Here is a 20336-nt window from a genome sequence, read left to right on the forward strand (position 1 = left end):
GCTGATGGATAAAGAGAGAGGGCTAGGTCAATATCATCAGAAATAACATCAAAAAGAGTGCAGTCTTGAGATGAAGGAGAGCGATATAGAACAAAGAGAAAGGTAATAGAGTGAAGTGGTGCTAAACAAAAGTGCATGAAAGAATGGTCTGTGGATTCGAACCTAGTTTCACGACAAATGGGTGAATTCTTACAAATGTAAATGCATGTGACTATTGGAGTCTTTACGAATTAGAGGAAGATAACCATCAACACTAAGATCACAAGATGAGACAGCCGAACTCAAATTAGTCTCACAAAGAGCAAGTAGGTCTGGTGAACTTTGCAAGAGATAAGACTCAACAGAAGAAAAGTTACTTCGAAGACCACGAATATTAGTGAATGATAGGTTTAGAGAACTTGGTGATGATGATGGTTTTTTGTGTTTTATAGTTTTTGTTACTTTATTCATTTTTAAATTAGATTAAAGAACTTGACTCAAAGCATAGATAGTACTCAGAACACTGTGTTATAGCCCAAGTGATTGCCTCATTACTACTAATAAACCCTAAGCCGTAACAAAGGGCTCCAAATATGGCCTCTGCAATGCACACCAAAAGTAAAAACAGGGACACCATCCATGCGCAACATGGCGCTGTTAATACTTTGATATTTTTCAGCTGTTGATGGAATCAGCCTCTCTGAGAGCTACCACAGAGTTCGGGAAACCTGACTTCCAGCCGGCCTCAGAACCATAAAACTGAGTTTTAGAGCTGTACCCTCATTAGGAGTAATAGAATGAGTTTCCTAGTCATAAAAACAGAGACACAAGCAAAACCCATCGGTTGAGTCAAGAAGATCCAGAATTCAACATCCTAAACTGGAAACAATGTATTAAAAATACATCTGCACCAGCCTAATAGATGGAGAAGGGGTGCGAGGCTGGTCAACAGATAGAATCTGTTTACCCCTTAAATAATCCTATTTTCCATAATCCTACTTTCCTAATCCTATTTTTCCTAATCCTATTTTCCATAATCCTATTTTTCTAATCCTATTTTCCATAGCAATCATTAGCAATGTAGCGAGATGTCAGATGTTTTTGAAATATTATTTTTTTCTAATAGATTTTTTAAACTTTTCTTTGTATATTTCATTCTTTTAATATATATAAAAAAAAATTTTCATTAATTTTCAAAAAAATTTAATTTGCAAAAAATTTAATAGACAACATTCATTTTATTTCCCTCTGATTGAAATTGTAACAATTTATCAGATATTACAACAGCAAATGCTTCAGTATCTGCTGGAACAGCTGCATTAAATGTTGCTTTAATTAGTACATCTATTGTTGATGATTTTAATCTTTCTGATTGTTTACTAACATCAAAAACAAAAAGTGGGTATAAATCTTTATAGTTAGAAGGAGTTATATTGCTGTGTGTGATCAATTCATTCATTCCATAAAATTTTTCATTAAACACAGCTGCATCTCTATAAGCTCTTGAAAATTGCTGATTTGGGAATGATAATTTATAATCAACAGCAGGATATCTTTCTTGATTAAGCATAATTTACATATTTTGCACGTCGCAATGATCAAATATTGAAGCATTAGCATTTTGCTCTCCATCCTTACTTGTTTGAAATGCAACAATAATGTATCTTGGTTTTTCAGGAGATGTTTTTACACTCAATCTCCAAGAAAATGTAGTAGATTGTGCAATAGATATAGTATCACACTGACGCGCTCAAAACTTACTGGAAGTGTCACTTTTGATTCAACATTGAGCAACAAGATTTGTTCACACTTCCATCTGAAGCTTATCTCTTATTTGAAGGACAACTTGTTAAGATGCAGTGATGCTTACAAATTATGGTATTATGCATTTATTTAGTCAAATATCATCACAGAATCCAAAAATGTGCCTTAAAGGTACGCAAAAGGAAAATGTTCCTTTTGTAGTTGGTTTCTGAATTATGTATGCTTGTCTTAATGCAAACCCTGAGTTATCAGCATGTACTACTGTTGATGTAGCATCTTTTTTCCATAATTGATTTAATCCTTGCGCTAATTGAAAATCATTTGGGTATTTAAGCATTCCTAACATTGTAGTTGCTTGACCTGGATAAGCAGTTTCTATATCTTGGTTTGATATTTGGTATGATATTTGACTAAATAAATGCATAATACCATTATTTGTAAGCGTCACTGCATCTGTATTAGCATAAGCTGTTCTATCAGCAAGTTTAACAAGTTGTCCTTCAAATAAGAGATAAGCTACAGATGGAAGTGTGAACAAATCTTGTTGCTCAATGTTGATTCTTATTTCTCCAGCACTATTTAGATTTGTACAAGCCACTGGCTCATATTCATGGAATTCAAATCTTTCAATTCCATTATCTACAATTGGCATTTCTGTAATATTTAATACTTCGGAAGTTGTCATTTTGTTTTTTTATATACAATATTAAAAAAAATTTTTTGATTGACAATTCTTAAAAAAACTAACAATTGTATAAAAAATTTCACAAGTCTACTCAAGTCTAAGCGTAGCTCATTGATTTAACAAGTGAAATCTAAGTGTAGCTCATTGAGGTCTTAAGTGTAGCTCATTGAGGTCTTAAGCGTAGCTCATTGAGGTCTTAAGCAAGTTGAAGGCCGCGTCCTTTTTAACTAGATCTTCTATTCTTATAGCATTTTCATTTGATACTTTTTTTGATGATCTTATTGCAGACCCCATCATTATTTTATTTATATTTGTTGTTACCTCATCTACATTATTTTTTAGATCTTTAGATCCATTATTTTTTAGATCTTTAGATCCAATCAGATTTGAAATTATTTCTTCAATTTTTTTATTAGCAGAAGGTTGGGAAACTATCTTTGAAAATGCTTTATCAATTATTTGTTTTCCTTGTTCAACTGCAGCATTTCTAGCAGCTTCTATCGCTGATTTTGAAAGTTCTTTTCCTGCTGATTTACCAGCAGTTATTGCAGTTTTTCCTAAATCACTAGCAGCCAACTTCTTCAACATAGCCGATGATACTCTTGTTACATTTGACGTTTTTATTCGTTTAAATAAATCTCTTATACTTTTGAATATACCACTTCCTCCAATAACATATTTCTTTCTATATCTCTTATTATGAACAATTTTTATGTACTATATATATTTTTTTATATACACTGATATATAATTATAAATTATTTTCTTGCTTTATACTGTGAAGTATTTATTACACCTTGGCGTAATAATTCATCACAAATTGCAACAGCTTCATTTCTTGCTCCAGTGTTACCTGCTTTCCATGCAGCTATACGCAATTCAAGCGTTTCAATTAATGCATTACTAGGAAGAATTATAGTTTGTATTTTTGTTCCTACTCCTGTTCCTTTTGATTCACGCTTCCTATTTTCTTTTATATCTTTCCAAATGGGTGCTATTATTTCTCTGTATTTTCTACTACGAGATGATTTTGGCTTGTATGGGTTTTCAGAAGTAATTGCATCTGTTTGTATTAATATATTTCGATATTTTTATATCGAAATATATTAATACAAACATAATTTTCACTATATATTCCCTTATTAGGATTAAACTTTGTTATCAACTCCCAAAGTCCAGGGTTCCATAATATGTTTCATCATCAATTAATGGCTTGTACAACTTTTGTAAGTCTAACTGTAAATTAGTTTTACCCATCTTTTCATATAAACTATTCCTCTGTATTCTTTTTTTAATATCTAAGAATTCTTTAACAACTTGATCTCTTTTTTCAGGATCTTTAATTTTTAGAAATGACATTTTGTTTTTTTATTAGAAAGAAATAAGAAAGATAAAAGAAAGATTAAAAAAAACACAACATTAATTGTTATGTTGTGTTTTATGTTTTACGTTTTATGTTTTACGTTTTATTTTAATACATTACTTTGAGTTTTGACGTTTACATTTTTACTAAATCTGTTTTGAAGTATATTAATTGCCTCATCTCTTCCTTGTTTAATTAATGATTCTTTAGTTTGTTCATTAATTAATTCTTTTGTTTTTGTTCTAATTTGTTCAAGCATGACCTTAAATTTTTCAAGTTCACTAAGTATTAATCCAAATTCGTTGTCATTTATTTGTCCATCTACTAAAGCTTTCGAAATATAATCACTTATTGTATTTAGTTTTGAATCAGCAAGTACCTTAATCTTTTCAAACTATTCTGCTTTTAAATTTAATTTTTTATTAATTTGTCCACCTATTATTGATAACACACCTGATCCTAATGCTGCACCTTCACATACAATAACTACTGGTGCTGCAATTATTGTTGACAAAAAACCAATTCCAATAGTTCCAAGTGCCATAGTGCTTGCTAGTAATGCATTATCAATTGCTGAAATTATTTTTAAAGCTCTATGATACTTTTTACTTAACATATTTCTCTTTTCTCTCTCACTCTCATTTCTTTTTGAATCTCGTTAATTTTATTTAAACGATATACATGTCCAGTAATCACTTGATTTTCAGCAGGCGCATCTGGAAGAGTTGGGTATATTTTATGATATTCCATTTTTAATAAGTAAAAAAATAATTTTTTTAAAAATATTTACAATAAAATAACAAAACATAAACTTTCTCCTTTATTAATTAATACATCATAAACAGAGTTATTAACAACATTTACTACAATATCATCAACAGTCTCTGATATTACAGAATTTTGTAAACTTCACATTTTTTATTCAAATTCTTGTTTTAGTAAAACTAACGCAGCACCTTCATTAATTGCTACACCAAACTTTAAAAGAATATATTGATGTGATAAAGATTTTATTGTAATATCATTTTGTGCAAATATTTCATACTTATTCTTACTTATTTATACTGAAGGGTGCTCTAAATTTTTGTGTACCTTAAAATGAAGAAGTATTTTTAGAGGTTCATCTGGTATATACTTGTTTATAAATTTATGTAATGGCGGATTATTTCTTGGCATTTTATTATACATATAAAAAATTTCAAGAAGTCACAGAATCATATTCAAGAATGGAATATTAGCAAATGGTGAATTTGGTCCTAATAATAAACCTGATCCTGTTGATGTATATCATTTTACACTACGTAAGTACAATCCATCACCTACAGAACCTCCTTTACTCTATGGTCTATAACCATTTCTTGCAGCGGTCATTAAGTTATACAGCTCTAGAGCAATTTTATAACCAGGACCTACAGTTGGAAAAAATGAATATATAACATTATCAGTTCCTCCATTTATATACGATGATCCTGTTATATCCTTTGTTACTAGTATACTATTAACATTTAATATGTTTACTATATTCCACTGTCAAAACTAAAAACAGTTCTATTTTAATTTTTTTTTTTTTTTTTTTTTTTTTTTTTTTTTTTTTGTTAATTCACCTCCCCAAGGCCCAGAAGGCCACTACAGATGAGGAGGCTACTTAATTGTGGTTATAATCCTCTCTCAACTCTATAACTCCGAAACACGAAACTTGACGAACAAGGCCGCTGCGCGGAGAAACAAGTTGAGCGCGGTACTACAAGGGAAGTGGTGGGGATCGAACTCGGAACCTCTCGCTTATGAAGCGAGCGCTCTACCACTACCGCATATACTTTTTTTTGAATTTGTAGTTGAATTTGAATTTGTAGTTGAATTTTTTTTTGAATTTAAAGTTGTAAAATCAACTTTATAACCAGCTGCAATAGTTAAAGCTGATCTTAATGCATTGTTAATGCAATTTTATAACCAGGACCTACAGTTGGAAAAAATGAATATATAACGTTATCAGTTTCTCCATTTATATACGATGATCCTATTATATCACTTGTTACTCGTATACTATTAACATTTAATATGTTTACTATATTAGTTGATATATTGTAGCCTGCTGAATATATTCCACTGTCAAAACCAAAAACAGTACTAATTGAATTTAAAGTTGTAAAGTCAACTTGATAACCAGCTGCAATAGTTAAAGCTGATCTTAATGCATTGTTATTTCCTTGAATTGTAATATTTGCAATTCCTGAACTTGCATCATCGTTTCCAGTCATAATCAATTGAATATATTTATTTATATCATCAATTTCATAACATCCATCTGAAATGTTTATATCCTTCCAAGTTGATCCATTATCTACGCTATATCTATGATTGTTGTTTGAAGAATTAAGAATTATTAAGAAAACTGCAATATGTTTCTAAACTAACTAGAGCCATTTCATATTCTCTGTCTTTTCTATGTTTAATAATAGGGGCAAACTTAGTTTTTAAGATATTGCTATTTCCGCTCACTGATAAATAATATGCCATTTTTTGTTTTTTTATATAGAAGATAGTATTTTGTTTTTAATTATTTTTTTAAAATTCACAAGTTGGTGTATAATAACAATATAATCCACTTCTATATTTTCCATAATCTCTTTTAGAAGATAGATCTTTAATAACAAATCCATGAGGCTCTGACCAAGCTTTCTTACAAAAAATTTTAAACTCATCTTTTGACATATCACTTGAAACATGATCATTATAAATGTGATTTAATTTCTTTGAATCTTGTGGAAATAAGCAAATAAAATTTGTATTTTCTCGTATAGTTTGCCTAGATAACATAAAATAATTTTGTGCAAGATAGAAACAATCTACATTACTATGTCTTCCTCTTATATAATATTTTTCACACTTAGAGTTGCAACTCAAATAAAACATGCGCGTTTTTTTTATAAAAAACACGTTTTTTTTGCAAAAAAAAACAGGCCTGTCCTAAAAACATGTTTTTAATGGGTTTTTTTTGTTTTTTTTAGGTGTCCATTAAATTTTATATATCAATTATCCTTTAAAAAGTTACAGTGTCAGTAAGCCTTCAAAATATACATGTTTTTTATTAAATGTAATGTATTTTACCCTATATAATGTTTCTTACAAATTTATAGAGTTGCAACCCAAAAAAAACGGTTTTTTTCTTCTTAAAAACTGTTTTTTATAGTTTTTTTTATTTTTTATTTTTTTAGTATTTATTAAATTTAAGATATTAATAATACTTGAAACAGTTTCAGAGGCATTAAACTTTCAAAATATGAATGTTTTCTATTAAATAAAATGCATATTTAAAAAAAAAACAGTATTAAATATTAAAAAAAAAATTAAGTAATTTTTTTAATATATCTCAAAAAAACTATACTAGTAGCTACTAGTTAATTGTAAGTATAACACTACTGAATGAATGAAATAAAAATGTTATTTCGGGCAGTGTTATTTCATTCATAAAAATGAATGAAATATCACTGCATTGCAAAATACAAAAATGAACCAACAGTTATATAAAATTTACTTTAGTGTTTTATTTACTTTTGTTTATTACTTTTGTAAAATTTTAATAGTTTATTTCTTTATTTTATATATTTCAATTTTAAACAGAGTTTAAAATTGAAATTTTAACTAGTTTTAATTATTGGAATTTAAAATTGAAATAGTTTGGTTTATTTTGAAGATTTAATTTTGTTTTTTATAAGTTTTTTTATCTTGGATTCATTTGAGTTTAGAAAATTTAAATCATTTTTTTCAGATGTTTATTCGAATTGCAATTAGATAGCTAAAATTTTATTTATTCAAAAAGTATTCAAGTAAATAAAAATAACACAATAACTAAGTTTGTATAACTAATGAAAAAAACTTAATATTAAACAATTTTAAAAATATTGTTTATATTTATTTAAAAAAAAAAAGAAATCTAAAAAAAAAATGCCAGGCAGAAAGAAATGTTTTGTAGCTACATTGTTCAATGAGGCACCTTTAGAATCTGGAGGTTCTAAAATTCAACAAGTTATATGCAAATTTTGCAGCTTAAAGCTATCAAAAAATGGCACTCGAATGACCGAGCACATTGCAAAATGTATGAAATGTGGAAATCAAATAAAAAACAAATATTTGAACGATATGTCTTTTAAACAAAAGAAAGTTCAAACTGAACTAATGATGGAAGAAGATATTCCTGAAAACTTACCTATTCAATGTATGGAAAAGAAGGAAAAAATATGTTTATCATCTGCTATATTGCAAATTCCAATTGAGTCCTTCTTTCGAACCCCAAGCTGTTGTGGAAACCAAAGTAGGTCTACAACCCCTAAGTTTGGAGACTGTAAGCCAAATAAAACCAATTTAGATAAGCCTCCCTTGAAACGATTGCATTCTTCAACAAGAGTTCCATTCACACCTCAGAAAAATAAAATTGCATCCTACATTTTCTCGGACAAAATGACTAATGAACAAATAGTAAGAATTATATTTAGAATATTTAATACTTTCAAATATTTAGCAAACTTTATTTAGTACATAAGTAATTTTTGTAATAACAATTTTTGTAAATTTCATGTTTTTACAGGATGAATCGCAAATGATTTAGCACGCGCTGTCAATGGTACTGGGTGCTCATTAAGAGTTTTTGAAAATAAACTATGGATAGACAGCTTTGCAAAATTGAGACCTGCATTTAAATTACCTAACCGTGATATGTTGTCTAATTCCCTACTTGAAAGGGTTTATAATGAAACCTCAACTACCGTTAAAGAACTAGTGGGAACTGCTTTAAGTGTAGCAATTTTGTGTGATGGGTGGAGCAATATCAGGCAAGGAAAATATGATTTAAAATAGTAGGACTATTTATCTACGTTCTGATTTGTGCACTAGTATAGGAGTATCCAATACCTAGATACTTTTAAACGTTATATAACAAAATTATGTAACAATGTAAGCTACACATATATAATTTAGGTGCATTCTAACTTCATGTGTATAATTCATAAATAATAAAAATCAGTAATAAAGATAGATTTTACTATTTACAGGAATGAAGGAATCATTAATTTTTTTGTAACGGTACCTCAACCTATATTTTGGACCAGCATAGAAACAGGTAGTCTTTTTAGATTAATTTTAGATATCATGTCTTCAGAATTGTCAGATAGCAAGTTTTATTTTATATTCTCCAAAGTTGTAAAGTTTTTCAAAAATATTTAAATTTTTATAGTTTATTATAATTATTAAACGTATAACTCTTTATTTAGGCGCAGAAAGTCATACTGGCGAATATATGGCAAATATAGTTAAAAAAATAATATGCGATGTTGGACCTATGAAAGTTCTTGGTGTTTGTACTGATATGCAGCCAATATGAAAAAAGCATGGCAACTAACAACTTGTTTCTCCGCGCAGCGGCCTTGTTCGTAAAGGTTCGTGTTTTGGAGTTATAGAGTTGAGAGAGGGTTATAACCACAATTAAGTAGCCTCCTCATCTGTAGTGGCCTTCTGGGCCTTGGGGAGGTGAAATAACAAAAAAAAAAAAAAAGTTACTGAATTTCCTCACATATATCCTTATGGATGCCTGGCACATACCTTAAATTTAATTTTTACTGATGCGAGTAACTTGAAATCAATAGCAGATTCCCAAAGAAATTGCACAATGGTGGTAAAAGGGATAAAGAACTCTCCACTTTTATCAGCTTTGTTAAAACAACATCAGCAGAAATCAGGACAAATCATTCAACAATCACTAAAGCTTCCAGTAACAACTAGGTTTATTAAAAATTAATTTTATAATAAAATTAAACATAAAAACATAAAAAATAAAACATAAAAAGTATTATTATAAATTTTTAAAAAATTTATATTACATTATAAATCATAATACTTAGTATGGAAATAACATTAGGCAAATAAATATTTAATTATAAATAAATATATTCTTCAGATTGGCTTCAATTATACATTGTATGGAAAGTCTTCATAACAACAGATTAGCACTACAGGGATTAGCTATTGACGATGAAGCAAAATCTCTTGCTAAGCCTATTCAAAACCTATTGTTGTCAGAAGTGTTCTGGGATAAAGTGGATGGGTTTATCAAGTTATTAAAACCAATAGCCATAGCCATTGCAGCAGTTGAAGGAGATAAATTAAGTCTCTCCATTGTTGCAAAAACATTTTCAGATTTAGAAAAGTCTTTTCAAGACAGTATCCTTTGCAGTCCAATTCTAAAAAGCGAGGAAAATGCTATGATGGAAATAATTGCCAAAAGAAGGAAATTTCACATTCGAAACATTCATCTTGCTGCAAATTTAGTGGATCCACGTTATAAAGGATGTCATATCTCTGGAGATGAAATGGTGAGTATTTTCAGAATTTAATCCTCATTTAAATTAATTGAAAAAAAAGGAAATTATATTTAAAATGAATTAAGATGCCATATTTAAAACATTGAAACGCTACATAAATTAGGAAAAATGGATTCTTCTATTAAAGAATGTGATGACAAAATTTTGGGTGAGATAGCTGATTATAGATCAAACGAAGGACTTTTTGCAAAACCTTTTATATGGGCTTCAGTAAAACATTCATCTCCTGTAAGTTGGTGGAAGGGAATATGTTGTTCTTGTGCTCCAATACTATCAAATATTGCAAGTAAAATTTTATTACTTCCGCCAACAAGTGCTGCAGTCGAAAGATCATTTAGTAGACAATCTTGGATCCACAATCAAAAATGGAATAGATTAACAAATGACAGAGCTTCAAAATTAGTATTTATATCACATAATTTACAACTCAAAAATCTAAAATGTAATGCAGAATCATCAACAAGTCAAAGCCAAGAATTTTTTCTGGACAATAGTACTTCACAGAGTTTAGAGTCAGAGGTATCAAGTGACTCTGAAGAATATGGATTTGACTTTACAATAGAAGACCTTAATGAACGAGAAAGCCAGAATACAGAGTCTTTTGTTAATTAAAAATAAATTTTTCAAGTGATGTACTATATATTTATCATATATCATGTTACTATTATATATTGTTTTACATTTATAATAAAAATAGAAATTAAATAAAAGTAAATAATTTTTTTTAATCTAAAAAAACAAAAAAAACTATAAAAAACAAAAAAAACACAAAAAAAACATGTTTTTTTTGCAAAAAAAACACAATTATAAAAAAACGGTTTTTTTTGCAACTCTATTCACACTTATTTTGCTTTGTTAATTGTAAACCATCAAATTATTCTTATGAATATCGAGATCTTCAGGATTAGGTACATCTTCTGCTGTTTCAAAAAACTTGCACTCCATATCCGTTTTCTCATTCAAATTTTTTGAAATGTCTTCAATTATAAGCTCAGGGTTTGCATTTAATTTTTCTATTTTGTCTTGTAGCTTAAATAGTTGAAGAATAATTTCTTTTGGTAATTTTTTTCAAAAGATTGTTTTAATATTTTGTATTCTGGTTGAAAAAGAGATTTTCCAAAAACTTGTAAATTATTATAGTCTAACCAACTAGGTCTCAAAAGTAAATTCAATAATAAAGTAGTTTTTCCACAACCCGACTTTCCAACGATAATTCCTCTTATACTCTTAGTATAAGAGTATAAGAGGAATTATCGTTTTTTTCTCAACCAAATATATTATGCTACCTAATAATATATTATGCTACCGTTATTTTATTTTTATATTATTTTATTTTAGCTCAGATATTATGGATAGGTTTATGGTTAAAATAGGTTAAGAAATTATGGTTAGTATAATGGTTGAAAAAAATAAGCTAGAACGCCCTTTTTATACTACTAAAAATGGCTGCTGCACAGAGAAACAAGTTAAGCATCTACCTGGGGACATGGTGGGGATAAAACTTGACGCTTCATGCTTTTGAAGCAAGCACTTTACCAAAGCTACATATACCACACTACTATCAGTTACTATTTTTTACTTTATTTTTTGTTTTTTTACTTTATTAGTTAGTTATTGATTTTTTTACTTTACTATGTTAATTACTACTGTTTGCTTTGAATTATTTATGAAATTGTTCATTTGTATTCATATTACTTTTGTTACTTTTGTTTTACTATCCTTTCTGGCATTAACTTGTTTTGCAGATCAGGATATTTTTGTTATGATACTACCCTAGGAAGCATTCTATGTTTACCAGAACTTTCTACCTTAACCACAATTATATTGGGGTTTTTCTATAAGTGTTTTCCTTTTCCTAGGTAAGTTTTCTTGGCTAAATCATGGCTAAAAATCCTCACCTGCCTCAATACAGCATCAGTTTAACATCATGACCATTACTAATGATACTAATTAGGTATTTGTATTATTTTTTTAAATTGTTGTATGATGAGATTTGTTTTTCATCATATTAGTTTGAAAGTTTTTTAAATATATTTAAAAAATATACAAGGCTTGAAAAAATGTTTATTTTTTTATTTTTTATTAAACATTTATTAATATTTATTGAATCTCTAGTTGAAGAGAAATATTTTGTAGATTAGTGAGAATAATGAATAATGAAATATTTTGTTGATTATTGAGAAGAGTAGTGTGTTCTAAAAGAATTTCAAAGAGCAGTATGTTCTCAAAGAATCTCAAAGAGCAGTATGTTCTCAAAGAATCTCAAAGAGCAGTATGTTCTCAAAGAATCTCAAAGAGCAGTATGTTCTCAAAGAATCTCAAAGAGCATTATCTCAAAGAAGATGTTCTGTAAGGGTACGAAGAGAATGTTCTTAAATGTTTTGCCAGTGCAAAGACATTTTATTACAAGTTTTGAATATTTTCAAAACTGAAAATAAGCTATTTACAATTATAGGTTTTTATTATTTGCTTTAAAACAATATGATTATTATTTGAAAAAAAAAATTTATGGACTACAAAAATATTTTAGCAATACTTGTAGACGCATTTTCTGTAAATCTTATTTAATTGCAGATTACAATATTAATTTATATAGTTACACAGTATAGTCTGATTTATGACAGTAGAAGGAGGAGGGGGAAGTGTAACAAGTATATTCTGATTTATTAGTTTGATACAAAACTAGTGTGTTACTTTTATTACTTTTATATGTATTTGCATAAATGAGTGAAATTTTAAATTGATCTTTTACTTTATATTTGCTTATAAAATACAAATAAGGAGTTGATTTAATCTTATTTATAATATATAATCTTAAATTTGTTAATTTTTTTTTTACTTTATTTTTATGTTCCTTATTACATATCCATATAATATCTCTATACAAATGACCTTGCTGAATGAGTATAAATTCATTAGTTATACTTGATTTTGAATAATTTATCTGCTTATTTAAATAATATGATGGTTTTATCTTTATAAACAAGTTTATTGCTATTCTCCACTTGTCGCAAGTTTCTGGAAGAAGTATTTTTACATTCTAGTAGTTGTAGTATTTAGACATGGTTTAAACTTTTACAGTTAAGCAAGGCTAGTACTAATTCTTGAATTTTTTTGTTTTTGTTTTTATTGCTTTCAATTTGTTCTGCTCCAATTGTGTTCCCGTGATGCACATTTAACTTTTTGCAAATTGCATCCAAACTTCCATAATTAAGATTCAAATCTCCATTAATTCCATTAGCTGTTTCCACTAATTTCATTAAAAGTACATGAATTTCCATTAATTTTATTAATAATACCTAAATTTACATTAAGTCTATTCATAATAATTAAATTCTCTTTTATACTATCCACATTTCAATGATTTCCTAATTTCACATTTAAATTAATGCTCTTTTGTTGCACAATAACCATAATAAAATAACCAATGCACTCAGGTATGGTTATTTTTATCATCTGAGTAAATAAAGTAAATAAATAACAATGTCAACAAAATAACATCTAAATGTCAACAAGACATTTACATGTTACTGGTTATTGATATAAGTTTAAAAATTATTTATTGAAGTTTTTTTTTCTGGATTGTCATGTTACTAGCTGTTTGGACTTGTAAAATATGGGTCTTGGTAAGTCTCTTCTACACTGACCATTTCTATTACTTATTAATTATTCCTTAATTCAATATTTTATAATTATTATAATTATATTAATTATTCCTTAATTCAATATTTTATAATTATTATAATTATATTAATTATTCCTTAATTCAATATTTTTTCAGTAAGCAAAGACTATACATTTTGTTTATTGAAATGATTAATTACAATCAGTATGAAAAGTTTTAAAAACATTTTAGACTTGATTGGAGTAGTGATTTTACCATGACCCTTGTAAAGTGGAATACATTTTATTTGACCCGTATGACCCAGGTCATGGTAAATCTATTCCACGTTGACCCTTTCTATACTTATTTTTTATATAGTTGTTTTATTTTTTAAAATGTTAGTAAGTTAAAATGTTTATAATGGCCCTTGGGTAGAAATCTTTTGTCTTACTGTCAACAAATGTGCATCTTACATAACTTCATGGATTCAGGCTGGCATGGAATCTTTTGTTCCCTCTTGATGATTCCAGGTCAAGCCTCACTCTCCTCCATGGTTTTCCTCACACTGTGCTGCTGCGATTGCCAATCAAAACTGTTACTTCCATATTTATCAGCAAAACAATTCTTCAGAAAACAGACGTCTGTTTATTACTGCAAGAAACCATTGTAAAAAAATTTTGTCTAACGTCAAAGCCCGCTATTCTCAGGTCATGAATTCTCATATCTCATCTCAAAAATTAGGCTCTCGTGACTTCTGGAGAATCTTTAATATTATTAATAATAAGGGGAAATCTTTCATTCCACCTCTCTTGTATGGTTCAGACTTTGTCACCTAACCTAAAGACAAAGCTGAATTGTTTGCTAAAAACTTTTCATCAATATCATCTGTTGACTCCACTAGTTGCGTTCTACCTGATATTGCCAACAAACAGGTTGATTCATTGCTTGACATTCGTATCATTCCAGCTTCTGTATCTAAAGTGATTTCCTGCCTAGACTCTTCTACAGCTTGTTGCCCGGACAACATACCGGTTATTGTCTTGTAGAAGTGTTCTCCGGAGCTGTCGTTTATAATTTCAAAACTATTCAACAAGTGCTTATGAGAGTCTTGTTTTCCAGCCTGCTGGAAAACGGCATCTGTTATCCCTATCTTCAAAAATTCTGGAGAGCGATCTGATTCGTCTAACTACCGTCCCATTAGTCTTCTTCCTATCATATAGCAAGGTTTTTGAGTCTTTAATTAACAAACACCTTATTTCTCATCTTGAATCTAATAACTTACTTTCTGACCATCAATATGGATTTCGATCTTCTCGTTCTACAGCTGATTTGCTAACAGAAATAACTGATAGGTTTTATCGTGCATTAAATAAAGGTGGAGAGGTTAAGGCCATTGCTCTTGACATCTCAAAAGCTTTTGATAAAGTTTGGCATGCTGGTCTTCTCCATAAGCTTTCTTGTTATGATGTATCTGGCAATATCTTTAAGATTATTGAATCCTTCCTTTCCAATCGTAGTATAAAAGTTGTCCTCAATGGACAGCAGTTTTTTTTGCTCTTTGGAATTCGCTTCCTTCATCTTGCTTTCCTGATTCATATAATTTGCAATCTTTTAAGTTGTCCGTCAATCGTTATCTTGCTCTACAATCTTCATCTGTTCTCTTTCAGTAACTTCCAACTTTAATTAGTGGCTGCTTGCAGCCTTGTTGGAAGCGAAGATGTTTAAAAAAAAAAAGTGTCAGCATGGCACTTATTGCAATCAAATTCAGAGTCAATTACAAAAATTCCTTGTGTTAATATCTTTAAATATCCAAACCATTGTGAAATCAAGATTCAGGTAATTTAGAAATTTTTTTGGAATTACTGTCCCATTGTTAAAAAAATTGAAAATTCAAAATACAATTGGAACCAGTGACAAAAGCAACTGAGACAGAGCGAGTTAGCAAAAAAAACTGTATGTTTTACATTAGGCGTCCAAGAGAAAATCCTAGCTTGTTTAAAATTACAAGACAGCTCATTTAGTTCCTTATATGGACTTTTCTATTGTAATTATAACCACACAAAATGATTGCATTTTTATTGATAAAATGGAAAAAAATGTTTACCATGGATTCTTTACCTTAATAATAATAATGGCTTCACTTAATGATTGCTTAATTTAACAATTAATTGTTTTTAAATAATCTTATTTTATTAAAATTAAAGAAAAAAAGTTTTTAAATGAAAAATAAAGGAATTAAGTAGTTCGAAATCAGCATAAAAATTAATGAAGAAAAATGTGTTATATATATATTTTATATATATATATATATAAAATATGTTATGTGTTTAACATCAATAAAACTTTAAATAAACAAAATACTTTAAAAAATGACAAATAAATGCTATAAATCAAAACTTAGGAGATGTTGCCGAAATGCAATTTTAAAGTAGGTGTAAAACTGTAAAACCTAATAAATGTTTTAACATTCCTTAATTTGAAGTTTACCTTAGATGCATGCACTTTCGTTCACATTTTCTTGTACAAATAGTACTGCAATTCTTTCTCGCTAACTACTCAGGTGTAATGGCTGCTGTGAGTTCTTCTGTGAGCAGCATTCGATAATTAAATATTATAAGATAATATTTCAATATAGTTTGAATCTTGTATACAGTCTCAGCATTAGATTTTAAAGGAATTTTCGCATATTTAGACCCTTAAACAGTTAAAGTAGTGATGCACCAAAGATCTTGATTTGAGTTCCTGTTGGAACACAAGTGTAAATATTAGTGATGTAGGAAATAAAGAATCAACTTAAATAATATTACTTATGTGGCAGTGCAATAAAATGGTTTTGTTTTCTTAGAGCTTCCTTACTTAACAAGAAAAGTAATATAGAAGGGTCAAAGAAAGGGAATATAGAAAAGGGTAGAAAAAGAAAAATATATAAAACTAAAGTTTTTATCTTATTAAGTTATTTCTTGTTGATGAAATTGATAAATACAAAATATTTTTTTGAGTTTTTTGTCTAAACGAGTCCAAAGTAAAAAAAATATCAAAAAAGATATTTAAAAATATAAAGGAACAAATTTAACTTAAATTTAATTTCTAATTTAAAATTATTTAATATTTTATTTATGCATATTTTATAAATTATTGGTTGTATATATTTAAATTATATATATATATATATATATATATATATATATATATATATATATATATATATATATATATATATATATATATATACACAGTTTTGACACTTACAGGCATTGTGCAAACTCCAAACTTTTGTATGTTTATGCTTATATCAAAAAAGAATGTTTTGTTTCAAAAAAGAATTGGGGTGATTAGAGTTTGGGAACAAAAAACCCTAATTTTTGGGCCCACCCAGCCCTTAACGTGGGAGCAACGAGTTTATAAAATTTTTTCTTTACTATTTTTATCTAAATTTATATTCATCAACAAATTTCAAATTTCTTGCAAAACTCCAACATCTAAAAATCCAGTGTACACCACTAATATACGTATGTACAGTGTCTCAAAAAATTATACGACCAAACAAGTTTTTCCCAAAAAAAAATGTTTACGCTCTATTATATTAAAAATTCTCTAATTCTAAAATCTATCATTTTGAGTAAGAAACACATGAAAAGAAGATTGGAGTTTGCTAAGAAGTTCAAAAACATACCGTTAAGTTTCTGGAAAAAGATCCTGTGGAGTGGCAAATCGAAATTCAACTTAAAGTCATCTGATAAAGCCCAAAAAATTTGGAGAAAAGCCGGAGAAGCCTACAAATTAAGCTACATGAGAGGAACTGTCAAGTATGGTGATGGTAGCGTGATGGTATGGGGTTCAATGGCTTGGGTGTCAGAAAACTCCAATTTATTGATACTCTAATGAATCAGGTGCAATACAGAAACATATTGAAGCAAAATTTGAAGTCATCTGCCCGAAAACTTCAGCTAGGATCTGATTTTACATTTCAGCAAGATAACGATTTCAAGTATAGTAACACTAAAACCAAGGAGTGGTTTGCTGAAAATAATGTTGAGGTCTTGGAATGGCCCGCACAATCACCGGACCTTAATCCTATTGAACATTTGAAGAAACAGAATCTTTAGTTGAATCAATGCCTAGACGTCTAGAAGCTGTAATCCAAGCAAAGGGAGGCCCAACAAAGTATTAAAATAATTGTTTTGTTATATAATAATTTATTATGAAACAAATGTGTTTGGCCGAATATATTTTTGACAATAAAAAAACTAAGTTTCTTTATTTTAAGACTAAAAACTTTGTGATTCATATTTTACATTAAAATAAATAAAATCTATTTAAAAACATGTTATTTTTATTAATCTTGAGTTTACCAAAAAAGTCTAAATTTACAAAAATACAGCACTTTTTTCAGGAAAAATATTTTTTTAAATGTTTGGTCGGATAATTTTTTGAAACACTGCATATATATATACATATATAAAACTATAAATGCATGTTTAGATTACATGTCTAATGTCATACTCAAATAGTCTGCTGCCAGGGGCTTCAGTACATATCAAGGTTGGGGTCAAATACGTATTTTATTTGTATTTGGTAAAAATGGTCTAATTTAGTATATTTGTATTCGTATTGTATTTGATAAAAAAATTTAAATATTTGTGTTTGTATTTGATTGAAATGTATTTGCAGCTCCATATTCTAGGTTAACCGGTATTTTTTGGGAAATACCAAGAGTTTCATTGTTTTTTAATTTTAACACTAAAATAAATTAAAAGTGTGTTAAATAGGGGTATTTATTAGAAGACTTATTTTCATTCTTCTATGTAGTAGACCATTTTAACAGTCTTGTTTTGAAAAAAAAAAATTTATAATTTTTCTTAACCTAAATTACAAATATTTTTATTTGTAATTTGTATTTGGAAAATGCCGATTGAATTATTTTTGTATTTGAATTTGTATTTGGAAATCTAGAATTAACATATTTGTGTTTGTATTTGATCAAATGTATTTGACCCCAAACCTTGTACATACATCAACTATCTTGTAGCCTGCTTCTGCAAAGGAAGGCAATTTTTATCTTTCATTATTGTTTGTTTTTTTCTTCTTTTTCCAAAAAAAAAGTAATAAGCAAAGCAAAGATTTAGCAAGCAAAGCAAAGCAAAAACATTCTAAAACATAAACCTTGATGTTCTTTTTTCTTTTTCTTTTTTTTCTTTTTTTTTAATAAAGGTTGGATTGATTTTTTTTTGATAAAGGTTCGATTGATTTTTTTTTGATAAAGGTTCGATTGATTTTTTTTTAAAAAAAGTGATTTGCCTTGATGTATAAAATGTTAAATTATTGAAATTAAAAAAATGAAACAAAAATAGGTTGTAGCTATAGAATTTTTTAATTTTGAATTTTAAATTGTAATTTGAATAATATTTTTTTAAATTTATTTTTCATTAAATTTATTAATAAAATACACATAAGTATTTTTTTGATTTGCTTTATTTTAATAAAAAAGATAAAATTTCATTTGTTTCAGGACGTTTCTGAGAATGCAATTGGTTTTCAGGGAATGAAACATATTTGCAACATTCTTCAACATACTAAAACACTAAAAAGACTTTCTTTAAAAGGTGAATAATAGCACAAATGATAAATAACTTATTTTTTTGTCTAACTCTACTCTCTGTTTATACATGTGTGTATGAACACACACACCAACAATCCAACAATATATTTGCATACTTAACTTTGCATGAAATATCTTCAGTGGTGTCATCATGAAATATACATCTGCTGTTAATTTAGTACAATAGAGTTCCTAGCAGATTACACAGGTCAGCAACAACAACAAAAAATATTCTAGTGCCGAGCAAACAAGTTGTTTTTTGTATAGCATTTCTCATTTTGATTTCAAATATGCAGCTTATTTTTCACCATCACATCAAGTTGTAAAGATATTTGGGTTCAAATCCTTAGCAGGGGTAAAATCCCTAATGATGTCAAAAAAAAAATTATTCAAAAGTATATCAAACTGGGACTCAAAAGAAGCGTATTTTCATAGAGACTTAAAAAAATTTTGTTTGTAATAAAAATTAAAACTGTTTGTATTGCTGAGAAAGATTGTGTTAAAATTTTTTTTAAAACAATGTTTTTAAAGGGTCTACTATTTTTTCACATAATTTTTTTGTCAATAAATATTTAAAATATTTATGTTTTACAAAATCTCTATAAAAATATGCTTCTTTTGAGACCCGGGTTGACTTACTTTTGATTTTTTTTTTTTTTTTGAAATTTTAACGGTGTTTTATACAATAGACATATTAGTGAATGATAAATTGACTTTTGACATATGTCATTCAATATTTTTCTTATTTACATACTTTTTTAAATATTATTTTACTTTTTTCTTTATTTTTATTATTTTTATTTCTATATTTATTATTTTAAGTAAAAATCTTATTCAAATGATGTTTCATAAAACCATTCTTATTCAAATGATGTTTCATAAAACCATTCTTATTCAAATGATGTTTCATAAAACCATTCTTATTCAAATGATGTTTCATAAAACCATTCTTTGAATAAGAGTCAATA

At 28.0% G+C, this 20336-nt stretch overlaps 1 protein-coding gene across 1 annotated transcript in view; it reads left to right on the forward strand.

The window, feature by feature from the left end:
• Positions 1 to 20336, forward strand: part of LOC100205700 (leucine-rich repeat-containing protein 74B) — a 54788-nt gene that overhangs the window by 18262 nt on the left and 16190 nt on the right. The window contains exon 4 of the mRNA XM_065808176.1: positions 19279 to 19372. Coding sequence (XP_065664248.1) covers positions 19279 to 19372 — 94 coding nt within the window. The remainder of the gene's footprint in view (positions 1 to 19278; positions 19373 to 20336) is intronic.

This window comes from Hydra vulgaris, chromosome 10 (genome assembly GCF_038396675.1).
Source record: "Hydra vulgaris chromosome 10, alternate assembly HydraT2T_AEP".
NCBI classification, from domain to species: Eukaryota; Metazoa; Cnidaria; class Hydrozoa; order Anthoathecata; family Hydridae; genus Hydra; species Hydra vulgaris.